At 38.6% G+C, this 23,126-nt stretch overlaps 1 protein-coding gene across 4 annotated transcripts in view; it reads right to left on the bottom strand.

The window, feature by feature from the left end:
• Window positions 1-23,126, bottom strand: part of TRAPPC13 (trafficking protein particle complex subunit 13) — a 48,779-nt gene that overhangs the window by 11,496 nt on the left and 14,157 nt on the right. For all 4 annotated transcript variants that reach the window (XM_002714067.6, XM_008262283.5, XM_008262284.5 and 1 more), the window contains exons 3-7: window positions 22,844-22,943; window positions 17,503-17,587; window positions 9,959-10,086; window positions 4,683-4,755; window positions 3,370-3,414 (exon numbers count right to left, since the gene is read on the bottom strand). In XM_002714067.6, the coding sequence (XP_002714113.2) occupies window positions 3,370-3,414; window positions 4,683-4,755; window positions 9,959-10,086; window positions 17,503-17,587; window positions 22,844-22,943 (431 nt within the window). The remainder of the gene's footprint in view (window positions 1-3,369; window positions 3,415-4,682; window positions 4,756-9,958; window positions 10,087-17,502; window positions 17,588-22,843; window positions 22,944-23,126) is intronic.

Genomic DNA, 23,126 nt, shown 5'->3' with positions numbered 1-23,126 from the left:
AGAAAAATCAGAGTTAAATGTTAAAGGAAAAGAATAATTTTAAAATAAAATGCATTTCTGCATTCTAAAAACTTACTATGTAAGACAGCATTAGTTAACAAGAAAGTAAACAGAAAGCAACATGAAGAAATATGAGAAGCTATTTTTCTAAAAAGGTAAAATTGCTAAGGTTAATTACAACAGAACAGAGAAGAACACAACGGCTGAACACCAAAACAAGCAAACAGTTACAGGCACATTTGGGAGCAAAGAAGTTTATTTCATGACTTTCTAGTGCTATACATTTTTTACCTTTAGTGTAATAATTAAACGATACTTAGAATGGTTATACACATGTAGAATATACATGGTATTGCTTCTCCTAAATTTATCTGATAACAGAATCCTCTTTTCAGGAACATCTTGGTTGACTACATTTCAGGGAATGCTGGGATACAGTACTTCTGTCAATGGACAGTTTATTCTCCTCTTTTTAATAGATCTCATTGTCTTTTTTTCTATATATTTCTTAAGGACAATGTCAAAGACACCTCCTTTATCAAATGCATAGCTGGAGATCATTTTTTACCTCTTCATGTTCCCAGTTACTTCATTATTTGCAGGGAGTGCAAGGGAGGGCCTTACACTGCAGGTATGTCATGTCAGCCTCCTCCCTCAGGTTTAAGTTCCTTGAGAACTGGGAAGATGCTCAGTGTATATTTATTTCTCTTCAGCATCTGGCGTGGGATTCTGTATCAGCAGAATGTTTGAAACCTTGCTTTTAATCTTACCAAACCTCTTGCAAGGCTTTCTTATCTCAGAAGACTGTAATAAAGTTTTTCATGGAACTGGTTTTCTTAAGGTGATTCACATACTAATAGTGTTACTACAATCATACCAAAAACATTTGAGACAGATGTAGGCTAACAGTGGTCACTGTACCACAGACTGAGATCAAGGACTATAGTAGAGTACAAAGCATTCATATACTAACATTGGTGTGGTTTACTAACTTCTATAATCTGTTTTAAATTCCTACTGCCGGCGCCGCGGCTCACTAGGCTAATCCTCCACCTTGCAGTGCCAGCACACAGGGTTCTAGTCCCAATCAGGGCACCGGATTCTGTCCCGGTTGCCCCTCTTCCAGGCCAGCTCTCTGCTGTGGCCCGGGAGTGCAGTGGAAGATGGTCCAAGTGCTTGGGCCCTGCACCCCATGGGAGACCAGGAGAAGCACCTGGCTCCTGCCATCAGATCAGCGTGGTGCGCCGGCCGCAGCGCGCTGGCCATGGCGGCCATTGGAGGGTGAACCAACGGCAAAAGGAAGACCTTTCTTCCTGTCTCTCTCTCTCTCACTGTCCACTCTGCTTGTCAAAAAAAAAAAAAATTCCTACTTAGGGTCAACAGAATCTACCTCATGCTACTGACTGAACAGATTTGTTTGCCTAAGTAATACTGAGTAGATAAGAGAAACTCTAAATGGTATTTGCTCACTACTGTCTTTTAAGATATGTCTATTTTCAAAAGGTTAGAATTTTACTAAAAACTTTTTAGTTGAAATTTGTTGGCAAAGTTTAAAGATTATGACTATATATGATGTTAATGGAAAAAGGCAGCAAACAAAATTGTCACTGTGATTATAAAAATAGATTACATATAAATGAATAAAGACTCCAAGAGAATACAGATTAATGAAAAATCAATCATTTGTTAGTGTGGTGGAAATGTGGATTTTATTCTTTCTTTATAGGAAGCATGTAATTTGTGTAATATTTATGGAATAACTAGCAATTTAAAACATTTGCAAATTACTTTGAATATCAGTGTTATAAAACTACTTGGCAAGTATCTTAATGTAATGCTACATTTTTAATAAAGAAAATTTAAAATGTCTTAACATGTGCTTCCAAAGAGCCAATTATAAAAAACAATAAAATAAACATATCACTCCAGGCCCTATTTCTTTTGAGCTTTCTAACATGTATTATAAAATAGGTAACATTCCTCCCTCATAGTATGAATGAAAACTTTTCCCAAAAATGATAGACTATTTAAAATTCACCAATCACTCATGATAGTGTAATCAAGTAACAGTATGCTATTAATAACAGAAAAGGTAGACTAAATGTGCAGTACCTCAACTCATTATCAACTCTTTATACATCTCGTAACCTCCTTGCTGAGGCCAAATTCTCTCATCAAATATGTATGCTCCTCACTATGAACTTACTATTCTACGTTCCTTTGTCATTCTGCTTTGAATACCTTCACTGCTCTGCCACCTTCCAAGCAACATCCATTCTAGACTCCATTCTAGTTCCCCTCTCTTCCTTGAAGACTCTTTAGAATACTCCAAGATCTCATCTCCAAAGTTCCTGTAGCACATCTTTTAGGTAATTCTCATTTTTGACTTGCTATATTTGGGTAATTTTGCTGTTATATTATATACATTTTTTCTTTTCTCTTAGTATGTCTGCTGCAAATCAGGTTCCTTAACTTTGACATATTAGTAATTATAAAATAAACTTTATACTGAGTTAAAAAACGTAGATTGCTGATGGTAAAAATATGTATTAAACGACATGTTATTTCAAATTTCTGTTCATCATCTTTTTTTTTTTAAGAGTAACAGAGATATAATCTTCATTTCAAAACACTGTATTTGGATACTTTTCAATTTATCAGTGCAGTATGAAACATATGATTCTGGGGGAGTAAGGGGACTATTTGAGAGATCTGATTTTTCTACAGCTCTAAGCCAAGATTTTGAATTTTTGGGACCTCCCAACCGTGCAACAAGCAGTAAAACCTTTCTTTCTTCTATGGAAAATTCTAGTTTACCTGTTTCATTAAGAGAAAAGACATGTTGTCTTCTATTTTAGAACTTATTTCTTCCAAGAAACTTTTCAAGCTATTTACTAACTTAACAGGCTAACTCTGGCTGGCATATTGCCTTTTCAAGAAGTGTGCTGAGCATTGCTTGTTAATATTTTTCCATGTAAATATTAAAGCTAGATCTACTCCTTCAATTTTTATAATATCTAGAATCATATTATAAAAATCCAACAGATTGACAGTGTTTTTAAGGAGTAACAATGACCATGAAATGGAATTGTATGACAATCATTTAAGGAAAGGGGTTGAGAAGCTTTACAAAATTAACAGTGAGAATAAAAATCAAGACAGTGATTCTATGTAGGTTGAAAACAGTAGATTAAAAGAGATCTATAATGAAATTATTCACTTTTAATTGAACTTCATGCTCATTTTTCAGAAATAATTCAATCACATTATTAATTTACTTCAATATGATAATAAATGTAATGATCAGAATTTCAGTCAATATTTTAACATTTAATTTGAAATCCTATTGGGAGTGCAACACTTACTTACCTCTGCATTGTAAAATTTAGTTTTCACATCCAGTGGTTTGAGAACCTGGTTAAATAAAGCATGCCAATCAGCAGATTCTTACCATTTAATAATTTATTTTTGTTTATTTGGTTTAAATTACAAGGTTTAAATTCATCATAGCAATTTTTAAATATCAATACCCTTGCAGAAAAAAGAAAAATCTTGTGCATTTTTTGAAAGGCTATCCTCATTTCTTAACTGGGTGATAGTAATATTGGTGTTTATTACATAACATTTTGTTAAGCTGAATACACATTTTATGAATTTTCAATATCAACAGTATATTTAACAAACACTGTTTTCAAAAAAGCAATTGCACTTTCCTTTATTTTCTTTTAAAAGGCATGCAAATGAGTGATATAATAAAATAGTGGCAAGGTTTTTTTCTCTATTGACAGTATTTTTCTTCCACTTATGGAGAAATTAAAAATGTATCTATAGTATCATTTCTAGATCTACTGTTATAGATTACTCTCATCTTACCAGCCACACATACAAGTGTTAAACCAGTTCCTTTTACCTATTTTTTGATGGTCTTTGAAAAGTATGTAGTAATACAAAGCTATATCTAAAATCCCAGTGAATTGTGGAGTTCTTAAAGGAAGATTGCTCAATATAACCCAAGTTAGGAATTTCTCCTTTAAAATTTTCTTTAGATATTTCAAACTATTTATACTTACTTTTTCCTTCTTTTGGAATTCTTGTGTGTTTTGTCCAAAGAAAATGTATTTTTTGAGGGATAAAAATCTTTAAATTTCATTATAAACATTACATTGGCAAGGATACTTTCTCTGCTATTATTTACCTTAGTATAGTCTGACTTTAGATTGCTGTAACAGTCATTCCTTAGTATCAACTAACCCCAGACAGCTACCAAAATCGAAGAATGCTCAAGTCCTTTATATAAAATGGTGTAGGCTTGCAAATAACTTATATAATACTCCTGTATATTTAAATCACCTCAATATTACTTATAATATGTAAAACAACATAAATGTTACACAAATCACTGCTATTCTCTACTACAATGTTTAGGGAATAGAAGAAAATAAAAAGATTGTACATATTTGATACAGATGAAATTCTTTTGGCATGATTTCAATTCTGTGGTTGTTGAATCTGTGCATATAGAATCTGCACATGTGAAGGGCTGACAATAATGTGATAAAACAAAAAATACTGAGCTCTTCGTTTCATGTGGATCTTGTTTTTCTGCAGATAAACAGGAATAACTTTACCCTTCCATTAAAATAAGAAGAATTAGAACTATTGAAGGTCATCATTTTCAATACCTGAAATTTGAAGAATTTCCTAAAATACATTTTTTCTCCACCCTGAGTTGTATAACTCACAGCACACACCAAGCTGAAACAGAAAGATGTCTTAATGAATCTACATCATTTTCTATTTATTAATAATAAAACTAACATACTTGAATTTACTTACAATCTTCAAAAACATTTCTATTAATTATGTGAAAGTATAGCCAAATGGCATTAGAGATAGGAGAAAAAAAGTTCTAACAGATTTGGACATAACTACATGAAGACCAAGTGAGCTCTGATTAATAAGATGAGATTTAGTATTTTTGGAGCAGGAAGTCAGAAACTTTTCCTTTGAAAAGTGTAATGCATTCCAAAAAAAGTCTCAGAATAACCAAACAGTTGGATATAAAAAATAAGTTCATATAAAGTAAAAAAAAAAGGATTAGAAATCAACTCCAGGACAGACTTCTTAAAATAAATACAATGAAAGACAAAAGATTATTATGAAAAATTTCAGACTGGATAAATCAAAAACACTAAAACAACTGAAGAGCAGACAATAAACTGGGATGAAATCCTTAGAACAGTATGTAACAATAATTAGGTTTCTAACATACAAAGGGCTCCTGTAAGTCAATAAACAAAACATCAAAGTATCACTCAAAATATGAGGAGAGGATCACATAAATCTCAGCACCACAGCTTGCTAACAAGAATGTCTGGCCTTGTGAGTAGTCCAAGAAAAGAATTACAATAATGAGGTAAGAAACAAATTACAGTAATAAGGCAAGATTTCTCCATCTATCAAGATGTGGCAAATATATTTAAAAGTGACCATCAGGGGCCGGCACTGTAGCACAGTGGATTAAATCCCTGGCCTGCAGTGCTGGCATCCTGTATGGGCACAAGTTCGAGTCCTGGCTGCTCCACTTCTGATTCAGCTCTCTGCTGTGGCCTGGGAAATCAGTGGAAGATGGCCCAAGTCCTGCACCTACGTGGGAGACTCGGAGGAAGCTCCTGGCTTTAGGTCAGCTCAGCTCTGGCCGTTGTGGCCATTTGGAGAGTGAACCACCAGCGGATGGAAGACCTGCTCTCTTTCTGGCTCTACATCTCTCTGTAACTGTCTTTCAAATAAGTAAAGTAAATCTTAAAAAAAAAAGTAACCTATTTTTAAAGAAAAATAAAAGTGATAATCAGAGCTGGTTAAGAGTTTAGTAAAACTGACTTTCTTTATACTGCTTGTGGCTGAAAGGAATTAAGAAAACAATCTTTTAGTAAAAGAGTTTTAAAAATATTAATATGGGGGCTGGCGCTGTGGCACGGTGGGTTAACGCCCTGGCCTGAAGTGTCAGCATCCCAAATGGGTGCTGGTTCGAGACCCAGCTGCTCCATTTCTGATTCAGCTCTCTGCTATGGCCTGGGAAGGCAGTAGAAGATGGCCCAAGTCCTTGGGTCCCTGCATCCATGTGGGAGACCCGGAAGAAGCCTCTGGCTCTTGGCTTCAGATTGGCGCAGCTCTGGCTGTTACGACCAATGGGGGAGTGAACCAGTGAATGCAAGACCTCTTTCTCTCTCTCTGCCTCTCCTCAATCTGTGTAACTCTTACTTACAAATAAATAAATAAATCTTAAAAAAAATAAAAATATTAATATGTTTCCATATTGAAGTAAAATTCCATATTAAAGTAAACTTACTTCAATTAATATATCATAAAAATACGAAAGTGTTCATCATTGTCCTATTTATAACAGTGGAAAACTAAAAATAATCTAAACATTAGGATAAACAAACTGTACTGTCCAAATGTATAAGATATAGTCTTTTAGAAAATACTGTCTTGAAAGAATACTGATTGAGGTGAAAAAGCATTCACACTGAATTGGGTGCCAGATCAAGACCCAGCTGCTTCACTTCCAATCCAGCTCCCTGCTAATGGCCTGGGAAAGCAGTGGAGGATGGCCCAACTGCTTGTGCCTCTAAATCTATGTGGGAGACCCAGAGGCTCTGGGCTCCTGGCTTTGGCCTGGCACAGCCCTGGTCATTGTGGCCATCTGGGGAGTGAACCAGGGGATGTAAGATCTCTCTCTGTCTCTCCCTCTCTATCTGTAACTCTGCCTTTCAAATTAAAAATAAATCTTAAAAAGAAAAGGATAAAACCATGAATAATACTAAAATTTTATAAAATATCATTTATAAACATTTGTTATATAGATGTACATTAAATGATTGGAAAGAAATATTTCAATATTTTGACAGTTGTTAAACTAACTGGTAATATTATCATGTAATTTATTTTGCCTTTATACTTGAGCCTTGTACTAAGCCTGGAGCTGGAAAGAGTTTGATCAGAATACAATATGCCCTCAAAGTATCCACAGTAAAATAGTACAGGAAGGCACAGATTTTGAAACAAAATTGTTTTGTCTTATAAACTAATTGTTTGATTCTATCAGACTCATTTTCTGCAAAATAGAGGTTTTACATTTATCATTTCAATAAATTCAATGTCAACAAATAAGTGAGGGGCTGCATTACAGCAAGAGGGTTAAGCCACTACTTGTGCCTCTAGCATCTCATTTTGGAGTGCAATTTGAGTCCTGGCTACTCTGCTTCTGATCTGGCTTCCTGCTAATGTACCTGGCAAGGCAGCAGAAGATGGTTCAAGTGCTTGGTTGGGATCCCTGCCTCCCATATGGGAGATCAGGAAGGAGTTCTTGGAGCTTGGCTTTGGTCTGGTTTAGCCCCGGCTATTGTGGGCATTTGGGGGATGTGAATAGTAGATGGAAGACTCCTCTCTGCTGCTCTGCCTTTCAAATAAATAAACAAGTAAGTCTTTAAAAAAAAATTGACCACTATTCTCTACTAAATCTCCATGGACCTCATTCTATAATGGGGAAAGCAGGCACTTAATAAGTAATTATAAACATGAAATTCAGAAAAAAGTGGTATGTTGTGGGTGCTATAGAATTTACAAAAAGGGAGGTTTAATCTATTCTAGGAGGTTAGGAAAGCCTCTTTTGAGGAAGTCAGGCTGAATCTGAGATGTGAAAAAAAAGCAGTTGCCAATGAAACAAAATGCCATTGACATTCATTCCTTTGAACACATGTTGAGCCATGGAGTTCAGAGACAAACACACACACACAAAACCAAAATGGCCAAAATGACTGCAGTGTAGACAGGGAGGGAGAATTGACAAAAGTTAAGATGTTAGAGTGACTGGTAAGGATTAGGTTGCGGAGAGCTATATAAAACACAACGTCAGAATGTCCTAAGGGGAATGGGAGATCACTAGACAGTTACGTGACTTTTTAAAAAAATTGTTTACTTATTCAACTTTATTTATTTGAAATCCAGAGTGACACAGCGAGCTACAGCAAGAGCGAGAGAGAGAAAGAGAAAGGGAGAGAGATTTCATCTGTTGGTTCACTAGTCAAATGCCCACAAGAGCCAGGGCTGGGCCAGGCTGTAGCCAGGAGCAAGGAACTCCCTTCTGGTCTCCCATGTGGGTGGTAGGGACTCATATGAGTCATCAACCACTGCCTTCCAGGTGCATTATCAGGAAGCTGGACTAGAAGCAGAAGCTGAGTCAAGATTTGATCCAGGCCAGCGCCGCGGCTCAATGGGCTAATTCTCTGCCTGCGGTGCCGGCACATCGGGTTCTAGTCCCGGTCGGGGCGCCGGATTCTGTCTCGGTCGCTCCTCTTCCAGTCCAGCTCTCTGCTGTGGCCTGGGAGGGCAGTGGAGGATGGCCCAAGTGCTTGGGCCCTGTACCCGCATGGGAGACCAGGAGAAGCACCTGGCTCCTGGCTTCAGATTGGCGCAGCGCGCCAGCCGTGGTGGCCATTGGAGGGTGAACTAACAGAAAGGGGAAGACCTTTCTCTCTGTCTCTTTCTCTCTCACTGTCCACTCTGCCTGTCAAAAGAAAAAAAAAAAAAAAAAAACAAAACCCAGGCACTCTAATATGGAATGTGAGTGTTTGTCCTGGATGGCGGGTTAGTCTGTTGTGCCACAGTGTGCCTCCAGTTACATAACTTTGACAAGATCACATAATTCATAAACGATGGAGCTGAAACTTGAACTCCAAGAAATTTGTCTCTAAAGTTTACACGAATCAAAGAATACATATCAAAAAGTGCCTATAATAGAGCTAGTCATCAAAATTAACTGACTAAATAAAGCTAATATAGTAAGTTTTAATGGGCACAGGAGAAGGAAAAGTGGTGATGGAAGTAGAGACAAAAAAGAGATAAAGGATATACAGTTAGAAGAATTAACAGCATTTTGAGCCGTGATGGATGTGGGAGTGCTTTGGAACATGCAAAAGTCTAATGTTACTTAAGAAGGCTGAAAATTGCATATTTGCTACTCATACTAAAAGAAAAATAGAGGCCGGTGCCGCGGCTCAATAGGCTAATCCTCTGCCTAGCGGCACCGCCACACCGGGTTCTAGTCCCAGTCGGGGCGCCGGATTCTGTCCCGGTCGCCCCTCTTCCAGGCCAGCTCTCTGCTGTGGCCAGGGAGTGCAGTAGAGGATGGTCCAAGTGCTTGGGCCCTGCACCCCATGGGAGACCAGGAGAAGCACCTGGCTCCTGCCATCGGATCAGCGCAGTGCGCTGGCCGTAGTGCGCCGGCCGCGGCAGCCATTGGAGGGTGAACCAATGGCAAAAGGAAGACCTTTCTTCCTGTCTCTCTCTCTCTCACTATCCACTCTGCCTGTAAAAAAAAAAAAAAAAGAAAAAAGAAAAATAGAGTATTCATGTTGAATTGCATACAAAGGCCAGAAATACAAAATTTGAGACTTTTTTTTGAAAGTTTGTCTTTAGTTTTTTACTTCATGTTTCTGAGAACATAATGTATGCACTTAATTATATAACTAGAAAATCGTGAATTTAAAAAGTAATCAGTGATCTAGTTAGCCAAAATGAAAGAGATCCCAAGGTCCTAACTCTTGCTATGAAAAACAAAAACAAAAACAAAAACAAACAAACAAAAAAGTAAATGCTATGAATGTCACTTGCTACCATTTAAAAAAAATAATGTGAGTTTTAAACACTGATGTAACGTCCTTTTTTAGATAAAACTGTAGATACAAAACTGAAACTAGAGATAAATGATGAGTTAAGATTATTTCCCTGTAAGATAAATATTACATTTAGTTTGTTTCTGGTAAGCAAGTAAATGTGGAATGTAAAATTTCTTTTAAAATAGGCTCTTAGGCGTAATGATAAGCAGAAAGCAAATATTTCAAATAAAGGCCTATATAAGTAAAGGACACTGAGAAATAGTAAAATTAATCCTTACATATGTGTTCCAATTTCTTTTACTTCATGGTGTATGACATCATCAATACAACAATCAGGTTTAAGTTCAGCCACTGCAGCATTCGAGGCTGAAAGATTTAAACGCTGAGAACTTGTTTGTAGATCAGCCTTGAAATAAAAGATAAAAAAAACCCAGATGAGATTGTTTTTCTACAGAGTATGGATGAGTATGGGTGGAAACAGCAGGGGAAAAGAAACAAAGAAGTGGAGATGAAACAGGGAACAACAATTCTCTAAACAAAGCTTAGAACTTAGAACATGGAAGTGGTTCATACACACATGGATGCCTTGAAAATAAAGACATAAAATCAACCAGGAGGTAGGAAGGTTCCAAAATGGAATGCAAACAATAACAGATGAATCTAACTGTATTTCAAATGAAAAACACAACCGCACTAGAGAGAAGAAAAGGGGAAGAAAGAATTAACCTAATTAAGTATGGAAAACAGTCTTACCACAATCAAAGGCTAAGAAGAAAAGGAACAGTACACAAATGAACCCTAGTTAGTACACCTAGTTAGTACATTTGTTTTCTCAAGGCATATGGGTAGCAATTCTGAAAAGATTATGTGTGTACTAGGAAACAAATCAAAGAATTATGGATAATGAGATAGGCTTCTTACCTTCCATGAAAAAAAGGTACAAATAAGAAAACCAGGGGCCAGTGCTGTGGTGTAAGTTAAGCCTCCACCTGGGGCACTGGCAACCCATATGGGAGCCAGTTTGGGTCTCGGCTTCTCCACTTCTGATCCAGCTCCCTGCTAATGTGTGTGGGAAAGCAGCAGATGTCCCAAGTTCTTGGGCTCCTGCACCATGTGGGAGATCTGGAAAAAGCTCCTGGCTCTGGCCTTGCCCAGCCCTGGCCGTAGCGGCCATTTGGGGAATGAACCAGTGGATGGAAGATCTCTCTTACTCTTACTCTCTCTCTTTCTTCCTCTCTCACTCTCTCTCTGTATTTCTGCCTTTTAAATAAGTAAATAAATCTTAAAAAGTAAAGAAAATGGGGGAGGCTAACCCGAAACTTTGGTGTTGAATTTGAACCTTAGGCATATGGTTTATGCTTATACACACACACATTTATATTTAAATATATATTCACATAGATGGACTTTACTGAAACAAATATATATAGATATCCATGTATGTGTTAGTATATAATATTGAAAAATGAATTCAAAACAATAATATTAAAATGTCAGAGACCTTAGTTAATTGATGAAAAAAACTAGAGAACGATATTAAAGTCATCAACTAAGTCAGTCTAGCTCCTAGGGCAGCAGGTTAAGCCCCTGCCTGTGATGCTGGGATCTCATACGGGCACTGGTTTCAGGCCCAACTGCTTCACTTCCAATCCAGTTCCCTGCTAATATGCCTAGGAAAGCAATGGAAGATGGCCCAAGTGCTTGGGCTCCTGCCCCCACATGGGAGACCTGGATGAAGCTCCTGGCTCCTGGTTTGGGCCTGTCCAGTCCTGGCTTTTGTGGTCATTTGGGGGAGTAAATGTGTGGATGGATGATCTCTCTCCCTTTGTCTTTCTACCATCTCTCTCAAACTCTGCCTTTCAAGTAAATAAATAATTTTTTTTTTAAAGAAAATACCACCTTCTCTATAGTAATAGTTTCATTCCCACCCAGTTACTTTTATATTGCCTTTTGTATGTTCCTTTGAACATTTATCACCCTAATTGTCATAAATGGCATCCTCCTTTAATGTCACTCTATCACATTTGACTTACACTTCCTTTGCAGCACTCATCATAATCTACAAACACATTATTTACCTGTTTCTGTCTCCCCTATGGGAAAAGTCTATGGAGGCAGGAACCTCTTGTCTTCTCTTGCTCATCACTATAGCATGGAGCCTGGCATATAACAGGCAATTAACACACATTTGTTGAATACTGAATATATGGATGAAGTTATGATAAAACTTCAAAGCAAATGTTAAGAAAAATTTAGAGAAAGCAAAGATCACATTAGCTCATAGGGACTGATGGAGGTTTTTACATAAGAGCTAGGAGTCTAAGCTTTTCTTTCTTTTTTTTTTTTTTTTTTAATTTGACAGATAGAGTTAAACAGTGAGAGAGAGAGAGAGAAAGGTCTTCCTTCCGTTGGTTCACCCCCAAATGGCCACCATGGCCAGGGCTATGCCAACCCGAAGCCAGGAGTCAGGTGCTTCCTCCTGGTCTCCCATGCGGGTGCAGGCGCCAAGCACCTGGGCCATCCTCCTCTGCCCTCCCGAGCCACAGCAGAGAGCTGGAATGGAAGAGGAGCAACCAAGACCAGAACCCGGCGCCTATATGGGATGCCGGCGCCACAGGCAGAGGATTAACCTAGTGAGCCATGGCGCCGGCTAAGCTTTTCTTTCTTTTAAAAAGCCAACTTTGCAGTTACTTTTTTTTTTGACAGGCAGAGTGGACAGTGAGAGAGAGAGAGACAGAGAGAAAGGTCTTCCTTTGCTGTTGGTTCACCCTCCAATGGCCGCCACGGCTGGCGCGCTGAGGCCGGCGCACCGCACTGATCCGAAGGCAGGAGCCAGGTGCTTCTCCTGGTCTCCCATGGGGTGCAGGACCCAAGCACTTGGGCCATCCTCCACTGCACTCCCGGGCCACAGCAGAGAGCTGGCCTGGAAGAGGGGCAACCGGGACAGAATCCGGCGCCCCGACCGGGACTAGAACCTGGTGTGCCGGCGCCGCAAGGTGGAGGATTAGCCTAGTGAGCCACAGCGCCAGCCTGCAGTTACTTCTAATACAACCTTCTTAATGTGAGTCATTTTAAAGTAGGATATTTACTAACGCCATCTCATTCACTACTATATTCAGTCACAAAATAGTAGCTCACATTTATCAAGTACCTATCATGTGCAAGACACTGTTCTAAGTACCTTACTCATTTCTTTCTTATAAACCTGAAGTAGGTGTATAATCCCTATTTTACATACAATGAAACTCAGGCATAAAAGGTAACGGGCTGGTGCTGTGGTGTAGAGTTAAGCAACTGCCTGCAATGCTAGGATCCCATATGGATGCCAGTTCAAGTCCTGGCTGCCCCACTTCCAATCCAGCTCCCTGCTAATGTGCCTGGGAAAGCAGTCGAAGATGGCCCAAGTCCATGGGGCACCTGTACCCATGTGAGAGACCTGGATGAAGCTCCTGGCTTTGGCCTGACCTAAGCCCTGGCTGGTGCAGCCACTTGGGGAGTGAACCAGCAGATAGAAGATCTCTCTCTCTCTCTCTTTGCCTCTCCTTCTCTGAAAACTCTTTCAAATAATTAAATAAATCTTTTTTAAAAAAGATAAAAGTAACAACTGTCCCAAGGTTACATAATTATTAATGGAGCTGAGATTCAAAATTCCTTAATTATTTTTAAAATTAGAAGAGAGAGAGAAAAAATACTCAAATCCATCGGTATTCTGTGTAATATGTTCTCCTGAGTTCTCCCAGTATGTTCTATGTCATTTCTGTAAATGTTAATTGTAAGTACAGTGTACAGATTACACAACACTTTTGCCTTTCTCCTTTTTACCACTATAAATAATGCTACATTGAGTACTTCCTGATTACCTAGGATATGTCAGGGCCTGTTCAAAGAGTTGGAGGTACATCAGTTGAACAAAACAGTTCAAATCTCTGCCCCTGCGAAAGTTCTGTTCTCTGAAGAAGATGGCAGGGAAGACAACTTGTAGTAAATAAGTATATTACTACAGATGTTAGAGGCCAGAGCACATACTGAGAGAAAAACAGCAGAGTAAAGTGGTAAAGAAGGATTGGCTTGAGATAGGATATGCAATGAAAATTGCAAGGTGGGCTTCAGGCTGCAAATTGGTTTTTGGATAAATAGAATTTGAATAGGCAGAGAGGAGAGGGTGTTGGGGTAATAATTCCTAGCAAATTAAACAGAGGTAGCAAATTAGGACAAGTGTGAAAGCTCTAGAGTTTTCAGAGGCCATCAAGAGTTTGGTAGAGTTAAGGTGTTCATGTTCAGAATGGAGAAATATACTTAAAAACATGTAGAGTAGGCTTCAAGAGAATATAGTAGGCTTGTCTGTTTCGTTTCTTGCTAAAATCTAGTTTCTAAAGTCATGACTGGTGTATATATATTTGAATCAATGTGTGAATGATTAGTATAGACCAGTAGTTCTCAAAGCATGGATCCCAGAACACCACAAATTAGTATCACCTGGGAAAACACTGGACTTATAAATTCTTGGGCGCCATTTAAGATGAAGTGAATCAGAAACTCTGGGAATGGGGCCTACCAACCAGTGGCTTTACAAGCCGCTAGATGGCTTTAACGCCTTTGAACGTTTGAGAACCACTAGCATAAAGCGTTAAGAGTTATTTACTTTTTTTTTTTTTTTTTTTGACAGGCAGAGTAGACAGAGAGAGAGAGAGAGAGACAGAGAGAGGTCTTCCCCTTTCCGTTGGTTCACCCTCCAATGGCCGCTGCGGCAGGCGCACTGCGCTGATCCGAAGCCAGGAGCCAGGTTCTTCTCCTGGTCTCCCATGCGGGTGCGGGGCCCAAGGACTTGGGCCATCCTCCACTGCACTCCTTGGCCACAGCAGAGAGCTGGACAGGAAGAGGAGCGACAGAGACAGAATCCAGCGTCCCGACTGGGACTAGAACCCGGTGTGCCGGCGCCGCAGGCGGAGGATTAGCCTAGTGAGCCACGGCGCCAGCCTATTTACTATTCTTTATAGCACATTTATTACAAACTTTTAAATTATAAAATACTTATGGTAGCACGATAAGGTTTACAGACTTAAATGCTGAGATTTTTGTAATTTAAAAAAACAAAAAACTAGTAATTTCTAATTAAACATAGTACAATATCTATAAGCATTTGTATTATCCAAAATAACATAAGATAACAGCGAATAAATAAAAGGAGAACATTCCACCATCTTTTTTCTGGGATTCCAAAATTCAAGGAGTTACAGACAAACTAAAATTCTGAAGACAGACTTCTCGGTAGCTGAACTATAACTGTGACTCTTCCAAGGTAGGAAGGAAGGGAGGGAGGAGGGAGGGGAAGAGGGAAGGAAGAAGGAAGGAGACAGGGAGGGGAGGAAGGATAAAACAATTCAAAAAAGAAGGGAGGGAAGAGGGAGGGAGGGATTTAGGGAGGGAGGGAGGGAAGGATAAAACAATTCAAAATCCCATGTTAGTGTGAATAGAAAGGAAGGAGGGAGGGAGGGAAGGATGGAAGGATAAAACAATTTAAAACCTATGTTAGTGTGAATAGAAGGCAACAAATGTCCAAACTTCCAGTTATGGGTAAGTAGGCAAATTCCCAAGCTTTTGCATAAGCTTTTCCAAAGAATAAGAGAAATTCATGAAAAATGGAGCTGAAGTTAAGAAGAGTAGGGTCAGACCAAAGAATGATTTAAAGCGATGCCAAACAGCCAAAGTCCAAGTGTGAAAATACTGAGAAAGGATACTACTGGAAGATGAGAGCTGTGTACATGGAAAGGAGTTAACTGTTTTAAGAATTATTTATCTATCTGTCCATCCGTCCATCTGTCCATCCATCCATCCATCCATCCATGAGACACAAAGAGAGCTCCCTTTGTCTGCTTCACTCCACAGTGCTTGTAACAGCTGGGCTGAGCCAGGCCACAAATGGGAACCAGGAACTCAATCCAGGGCTCCCATGTTAGTGCCAGGGACTCAACTACTTGAGCTATCTGAATCTGAATTTCATATAATTTTCACCTCAGGAAATATTCTTTTGTTTCTTTTCAATCATTTTAAAATGAAAAACTATTCTTTGTCCAAAAGCCTTATAAAAACAGACCGTAGAGCCAATTTGGTCTAAAGGCTGTAGCTTGTAAACCCTGATCTAATAAAAAAAAAACAGAAATTTCATTCATATATGACAAACACAGGAAGATGCCTACAAAAATCTGCTTCTGGATTCTGGAAATTGGATCATATATATATATATAATTTCAAATATTTGCATTCTAAGGTCTATTTTTTTAAAAATTCACGAGAGGGAGGGAGGGCAGCGAAGAGAGGAAAGACAAAGAGAGAGAGACTGATTCTATCTGTTGGCTGGTTCACTCCCCAGATGCCTGCAAGGGCTGGGCTGGACTGAAGACGGAGTTGGGGATTCAACCCAGGAGCTCCTATGTGGGTGGCAGGTACCTGATCACTTGAGTCATCGTAACTGCTTCCCAGATTCTATATTAGCAAGAAGGGAGTCAAGAGCTGGAGCTGGGGCAGGAGCAGGCACTGCTGTGTTGTAGAGTCCTGCCTTCCAGTGCCAGCATCCCATATGGGCTCTGTTCTGAGTCCTGGCTGCTCCACTTCTGATCCAGCTCCCTATTATTGTGCCTGGGGAAGTAGTGGAGGATGGCCCAAGTGCTTGGGCCCTCACATCCATGTGGGAGACCTAGGATGAAGTTCCTGGCTCCTGGCTGTTGCAGCCACTTGGGGAATAACCCCATAAATGAAGATTTCTGCCTCTCCCTCTCTCTCTGAATGTCTGCCTTTCAAATAAATAAATAAATAAATCATATATAAAAAAAGAGAGAGATGGTGCTGGGAATTGAGTGTCTTAACTGCTAGCTAAACACCAGTCCTTCTGAAGTCTTTTTGAATTCTAAATTTCTATGATCATCTTCAAACCCACTGTACCTAGTCTACAGCCCTCCTGGTAATGCTCCAAAACTCTAAACTCTAAACTCAGAGACAGTTTGGATAACAAGTTCTCCCTGCCATACAATGAATTTTTATTTCTTTTTGTTTTTTTCTCTTTATAATCAGTTTCAGGTTGTTAACTGAGTTAGCATATTCTTTCTTGATTTCTGAACTACTTTATGAATCTCGCAACTGGTCTATTCTACAAACCATCCCACATAATGCGTTTCTATCAGTCTTCCCAACACTAGGCACAGAGAAATCTGCTCCAAAGCCTACATTGATTACCAAATATTTTTAAAATGAACTTAAAAGACTACAATTTTAGCCTGATTTTCAAGATGCTCCAGTGTATGGTCAACACACATCTTCTACAACCCCATCTACTCTTATCAAGTGAATTTTATACACTGCTATGAGGAACACTGGTTATTCCTATGTCTCTTCCTCTGATTACCATGTCCCTCTTGACTGTTTCTCCATGTCAAGATGATCTTGCATTCCTTCTCCTCCAATAAGCCTTCCTGACTGATATAATCCCTAGTGATATTTCCACTTTGGTCTTTAAAATTTTATTAATTTTAATAAAAAGTTTATTGATAAAAGTTTAAACAGTCACATATATTAATAAAAGTTTAAACAGTCACCCACATTTGACTAGTACATTTTCTTACCCAGGTAGTCACAAACCTTGAGGATAAGAAAAAATGTTTTTGGGTTTAGCAAAAATATCTTATACCTTTTGACATTCCATTAAAACTTGTTAATGACAATTAAACAGCCCAGTATCAAACATCCATTTTAATAATGTTTCAAAAACACAACAGAAAGAATTATATATTTCTTAGTAAAATATATCCTGAACAAGAATGCCACTTACTTTTACCAATATATCTTTTACAACTTGATTGCTATCATTGTGAACGCTGATATAACTGGAAAAGGTCTCTCCCAGGAATATATTCCTGTGAAATAAAATAAAATGCAGACATACATTCAGGTGTTATAAATACTCTGTTTCAGTATGACTAAAAACTTCAAATGCAGAAAACTTTAGGGAAAGATAGAGATTGGGTGAAATACCACTTCAACATCCCTTTATTTACACTAGGCTGCTCACTCAGTGCCTAGCATAGTCCAAAATACAAATGTAAATATGGGAATAATTAGAGAGGAGAGATCCAAGATGGTGGAATAGGGAAGGAGCTTACTGCTCTAGTCTAGGGGAAGACAGCTTACAAAAAGGGGAGAGAGTACAGTCTTAGGGCAGAGTTGGGGAGAAAATGGCGGAGGAAATTCCAGGCAAATTAGAGGGACACTGGGGACCCACACGGAGAGTGTGGACACGTGCAGCAGAGAGCCTCTGCGCCAGCTTTGGCGAGTGAGGGGAGATGCGCCTGGAGCAGTCCAAGCCACTGGCAATACAGCTGTGGGAAGAGCCTAGCTCAAGTCTGGCTTCGAGCCCTGTTGGGTACAGTGTACCTGCCAACCTAGAGGAGAAAAAAAGGGGGAACACTTCTGTCTCCCCGACCACACTGCACTGACATTCTGTAATAAGCCGAGAGAGGACGAGCCATTTTGGACATACGTAATAGCTGTGCCCAGCAACCAACCGAGTGGAGATGCCTGAGTCTGGCTGGGAGAACAGACAGGGGGCTGGGTGCTGGTGACTGTGGGAGCCTTGTGTGTCAAGACTATGAAAACTGTTTCGGAGGGTGCATGGTGTGTCTGGGACTTTGGGCAGTTGCTGTGGGCAGCACCACATGCTCTGGGCTGCCTGATTCCCTGGTGAGGGTCATTGATACAGGATCTGTGCTTTTATTTTATTTATTTGAAAGGCAGAGTTACAGAGAGAGGTAGAGAGAGAGAGAGGTTTTCTATCCACTGGTTCACTTCCCAGATGGCCGCAATGGCCGGAGCTGCAACGATCTGAAACCAGGAGCCAGGAGCTTCCTCCAGGTCTACCTGGATGCAGGGGCCCAAAGATTTGGGCCATCTTCTACTGCTTTCCCAGGCCATAGCAGAGAGCTGGATTGGAAGAGGAGCAGCCGGGACTAGAACCCGCGCCCATATGGGATGCTGGCGCTTCAGGTCAGGGCGTTAACCCACTGCGCCAGAGCGCCGGCCCTAGGATCTGTGTTTATACTGAGGACTACACAGATCCTTTGTGTGGCATTGTGGCATAACAGGTAAAGCTGCGCCTGTGATGCGGGCATCCTATATGGCTGTTGGTTGGTGTTTGGCTGCTACACTTCCAATCCAGCAGCCTGCTAATGGCTATCAAAAAGCAGTGGAAGATGGTACGAGTACATGGGCCCCTCCCACCCATGTGGAAAACCCAAATGAAGATCATGGCTCCTGGCTTAAGGCTGACCCAGTCTAGGCTACTGCGAGCATCTGGGGAGTAAATCAGCAGATGGGGGATCTGTCTCTCCCTCTCTCACAGTACCTTTCAAATAAATAAATAAATCTTTTTTAAAAGTCTAAAAATTGAGATAATACCTAAGAACAAGAGAAGAAACAAAAAATTTAGAATTCCTAATTAGCTGACAAGTCTAATAACTTATGCTGGGAGAGGACTGTAAGGCTAAACGAAAGACATTTATATTATATTATATTAGTTTAAATAAAAATACATGGCCACTAAAAATAAATGTAAGCAACTCTAAATAATAATAATATATAAAAATAAATATAATTGAACCTAAAAGAAGAAAATCAAAACAAGGAAATAGGAATTACTATTAACATTTTATTATGGAATATATAATTTCATTTTTAAATAAAAACCAGAGCCACACAGTATAATCTGTACAACTTTTTATCACCTATATCTATCACAAGCATGTTCCGATTCCATGGTTAGTTTCTGAACAAATGGATCTGCAACAGTTTATGGCACTGTCGCATTTCACAACTGTGTTAAGAGGTAAGTTCAGAGTAACTGGTACCTATATTAAGAAATTAGAAAGGCATAAAATAAATGAGCTATCAATGGCCTAGAAAAACAATAAACCAAATCCAAAATTAGTAGAAGAAAAATTAAAATTAGGGAAGAAATAAACAAAATTGAAACCATAAAAAATTATACAAAAGATCAGTGATACGAAGAGCTGGTTTTTTGAAAGAAAGAATAAACACATACGATATGCTAACATTGAATCAAGAAGACACAGGAAACCTAAATAGATCAATAACTAAGATGGAGATTAAATCAGTAATAAAGTAAGTCCCTCCCAACAAAGAAAAGCCTGGCACCAGATGGCTTCACTGCTGAATTCTACCAGACTTTTAAAGAAGAATTAATTCCAATTCCTCTCAAGCTATTCAAAACAATTAAAAGGGAGGGAATCCTCCCAAACTCCTTTTATGAGGCCAGCAACACTTTACTTCCTACACAGAAAAAGATACAACAGAGAAAGAGAACTATAGACCAACATCCCTCATGAATGTAGGTGCAAAAATTCTCAACAAAATTTTAGCTGATAGAGTCCAACAACACAACATATCAGAAAGATCATTCAACTGGACCAAGTGGGAGCTATTCCTGGTATGCAGAGAGGGTTCAACACTTGCAAATCAATAAATGTGATACATCACATTAGAACAAAAACCTGAAGAACAAAAACCATATGATTATCTCAGTAGATACAGAGAAAGCATTTGATAAATTCACAATACTTTCATGATGAAAACCTTAAGCAAATTGGGTACAGAAGGAACATTCCTCAACACAATCAAGGCAATTTATGACAAACCCACAGCCAGCATCTTATTGAATGGGGAAAAGTTGGAAGCATTCCCACTGAGATCCAGAACCAGACAAGAACCATTTATATTCAATCCAGTCCTGGAAGTTTTAGCCAGAGGGCATCAGGTGAGAAATAGAAATCAAAGGGATATAAATTGGAAAGGAGGAAGTCAAATTATCCCTATTTGTAGATGACATGATTCTATTTATATAGGAGATCCAAAAGACTCCACTCAGAGACTATTGGAAGTCCTAAAAGATCTAGTAAAGCAGTAGGATATAAAATTAACACACAAAAATCAATAGTCTTTGTATATACAAATTCCAAGGAAGAGAAAGAAATTCTAAGATCAATCTCATTCACAATAGCTACAGAAAAAATTAAATACCATGGAATATATTTAACCAAGAAGGTGAAAGATCTCCACAATGAAAATGACAAAATATTTAAAGAGAAAGAGGAAGACATACACAAAAAAGGAAAAAATCTTCCATGTTCATGAATTGCAAAAATTAATATCATCAAAATGTCCATACTACTGAAAGCAATTTACAGGTTCAATGCAATCCCAATCAAAATACCAACAATATTCTTCTCAGATTTAGAAAAAACAATGCTAAAATTCATAGAGAAACACAAGAGACCTCAAAGAGCCAAAACAATCTTATACAACAAAAGCAAAGCCTGAGACAGACAACACAATACTAGATGTCAAGACACACTACAGGGGAATTACATTCAAACAGCCTGGTACTGGCACAAAAATAGACATGCAGATGAATGGAACAGAGTAGATTCTCCAGAAATCAATCCACATATCTACAAACAACTAATCTTTGTCAAAGGAAGTAAAATCAATCCCTAGAGAAAGGATAGTCTCTTCAACAAATGGTGCTGAGAAAATTGGATTTCCACATACAGAAGTATGAAAAAGCAACCCTACCTTATATATCAAAAAAAAAACAAAACCCAACTCAAAATGGATCAAGGCCAGCTCCTTGCTTATGTGTCTGGGAAAACAGCAGAAGATGGCTCAAGTACTGAGACCTGGAAGAAACTCCTGGCTCCTTGCTGATGTGGCCATTTAGGAGGATGAACTAGCAGATGGAAGATCTCTCTCTCTCTGTAACTCTGCCTTTCAAATAAATAAATAAATCTTTAAAAAAATGGAGCAAGGATCTAAATCTAGGACCAGATATCATCAAATTTCTAGAGGAGAACATTGGGGAAATGCTGTAATACACTGGCATAGGCAAAGAGTTCTTGGAAAAGATCCCATAAACACAGCCAATCAAAGCCAAAGTAGATAAATGGGATTACATAAAGATGAGAAGTTTCTGACTGCACAGGAAACACTCAGCAAGGTGAAGAGGAAACTTAAAAAATGGGAGAAATTTTTTGCAAACTATGCAACTGCTAAAGGATTAATATCCAGAATCTACAAAGAGCTCAAGAAACTCAACAACAACAAAACAAACAATCCAGTTAAGAAATGGGCAAAGGATTTGAAAAGCATTTTTCAAAAGAGGAAATTCAAATGGCCAAGAGACACATGAAAAAATGTTCAAGATCACTAGCTATCAAGGAAATGCAAATCTAAACCAGAGTGAGGTTTCACCTCATCCCACTAAGAATGGCTCTCAAAGAAAAATCCATAAACAATAAATTCTGGTGAGGATGTGGGGAAAAGGTAGCCTAATACACTGTTAGTGGGAATGTAAATTGGTGCAGCCATGGTGGAAGACAGTATGGAGATATCTCAGAAAGCTGAAATAGATTTACCATATGACCCAGCTATCCCACTCCCCAGAATTTACCCAAGGGAAATGAAATTAGCATATGAAAGAATAATCTGCACTCCCATGTTTATTGCAGCTCAATTCATAACAACTAAGATATGGAATCAACCCAAATGTCCATCAAGTGATGACTGGATAAAGAAATTATGGTATATATATAATATGGAATACCACTCAGCCATAAAACAGAATGAAATCCTGTCTTTTGCAACAAAATAGACACAACTGCAAATCATTATTCTTAGTGAAATAAGCCAGTCCCAAAACAACAAATACCATTTGTTTTCTCTGATCTGTGCTAACTAATAGAGACCAAAATGTAATGTATAGGAATGAAATCGACATTTTGAGCTTCCATGATTGTTTACAGTCCCTGTCTTTACTGTTGAGGAACAGTGTCATTTTCTTCTTACTATCTGCTGAACTCTTAGTGTAGGGTTCATCTTATGAGTATAAAGTAGACTGAAAGTACATCATTGTAAAAATTAAGAGAGAGAATAGGAGAGGAAGGAGAAGGAAGGGTGAGAGTGTGGCTGGGAGGAAGGGTAGGGGGGAAGTATCACTATGTTCCTAAATCTGTATACATGAAATTTGTATACTTTAAATAAAATTTTAAAAAAAGGAAAAGAAAAGTATTGTTGCATTTCCTATGTGTATATATCATTCTTACCCGAAATTTTGTGGTAAAGTCAACATTTCTCCCAACATCAAAATTTCTGCACCATTTACAGTTGAAGGATCATCTCTCATTAGTTGGTTAAAGAGATCTCCTGCAGCAACAGAAAAACATGAAATTCTAATAAGTTTTGCTTACATAAATATTTGGCAGAGATACATTAAAAGTTTATTTCTTGACAAAAGCTATATCTTAAAAAGCCTAATTTCTAATCTTTAATACAACAAAGGCAAGTAAAAAATCTGGCCACACAGAGAACAAACACTTTAGAAACAAA

Source organism: Oryctolagus cuniculus, chromosome 14, assembly GCF_051225735.1.
Source record: "Oryctolagus cuniculus isolate XC-2025 breed Fujian yellow rabbit chromosome 14, ASM5122573v1, whole genome shotgun sequence".
NCBI lineage: Eukaryota > Metazoa > Chordata > Mammalia > Lagomorpha > Leporidae > Oryctolagus > Oryctolagus cuniculus.
The sequence above is the reverse complement of the archived record's forward strand: the minus strand, read 5'-3'. Positions and strand labels throughout refer to the sequence as shown.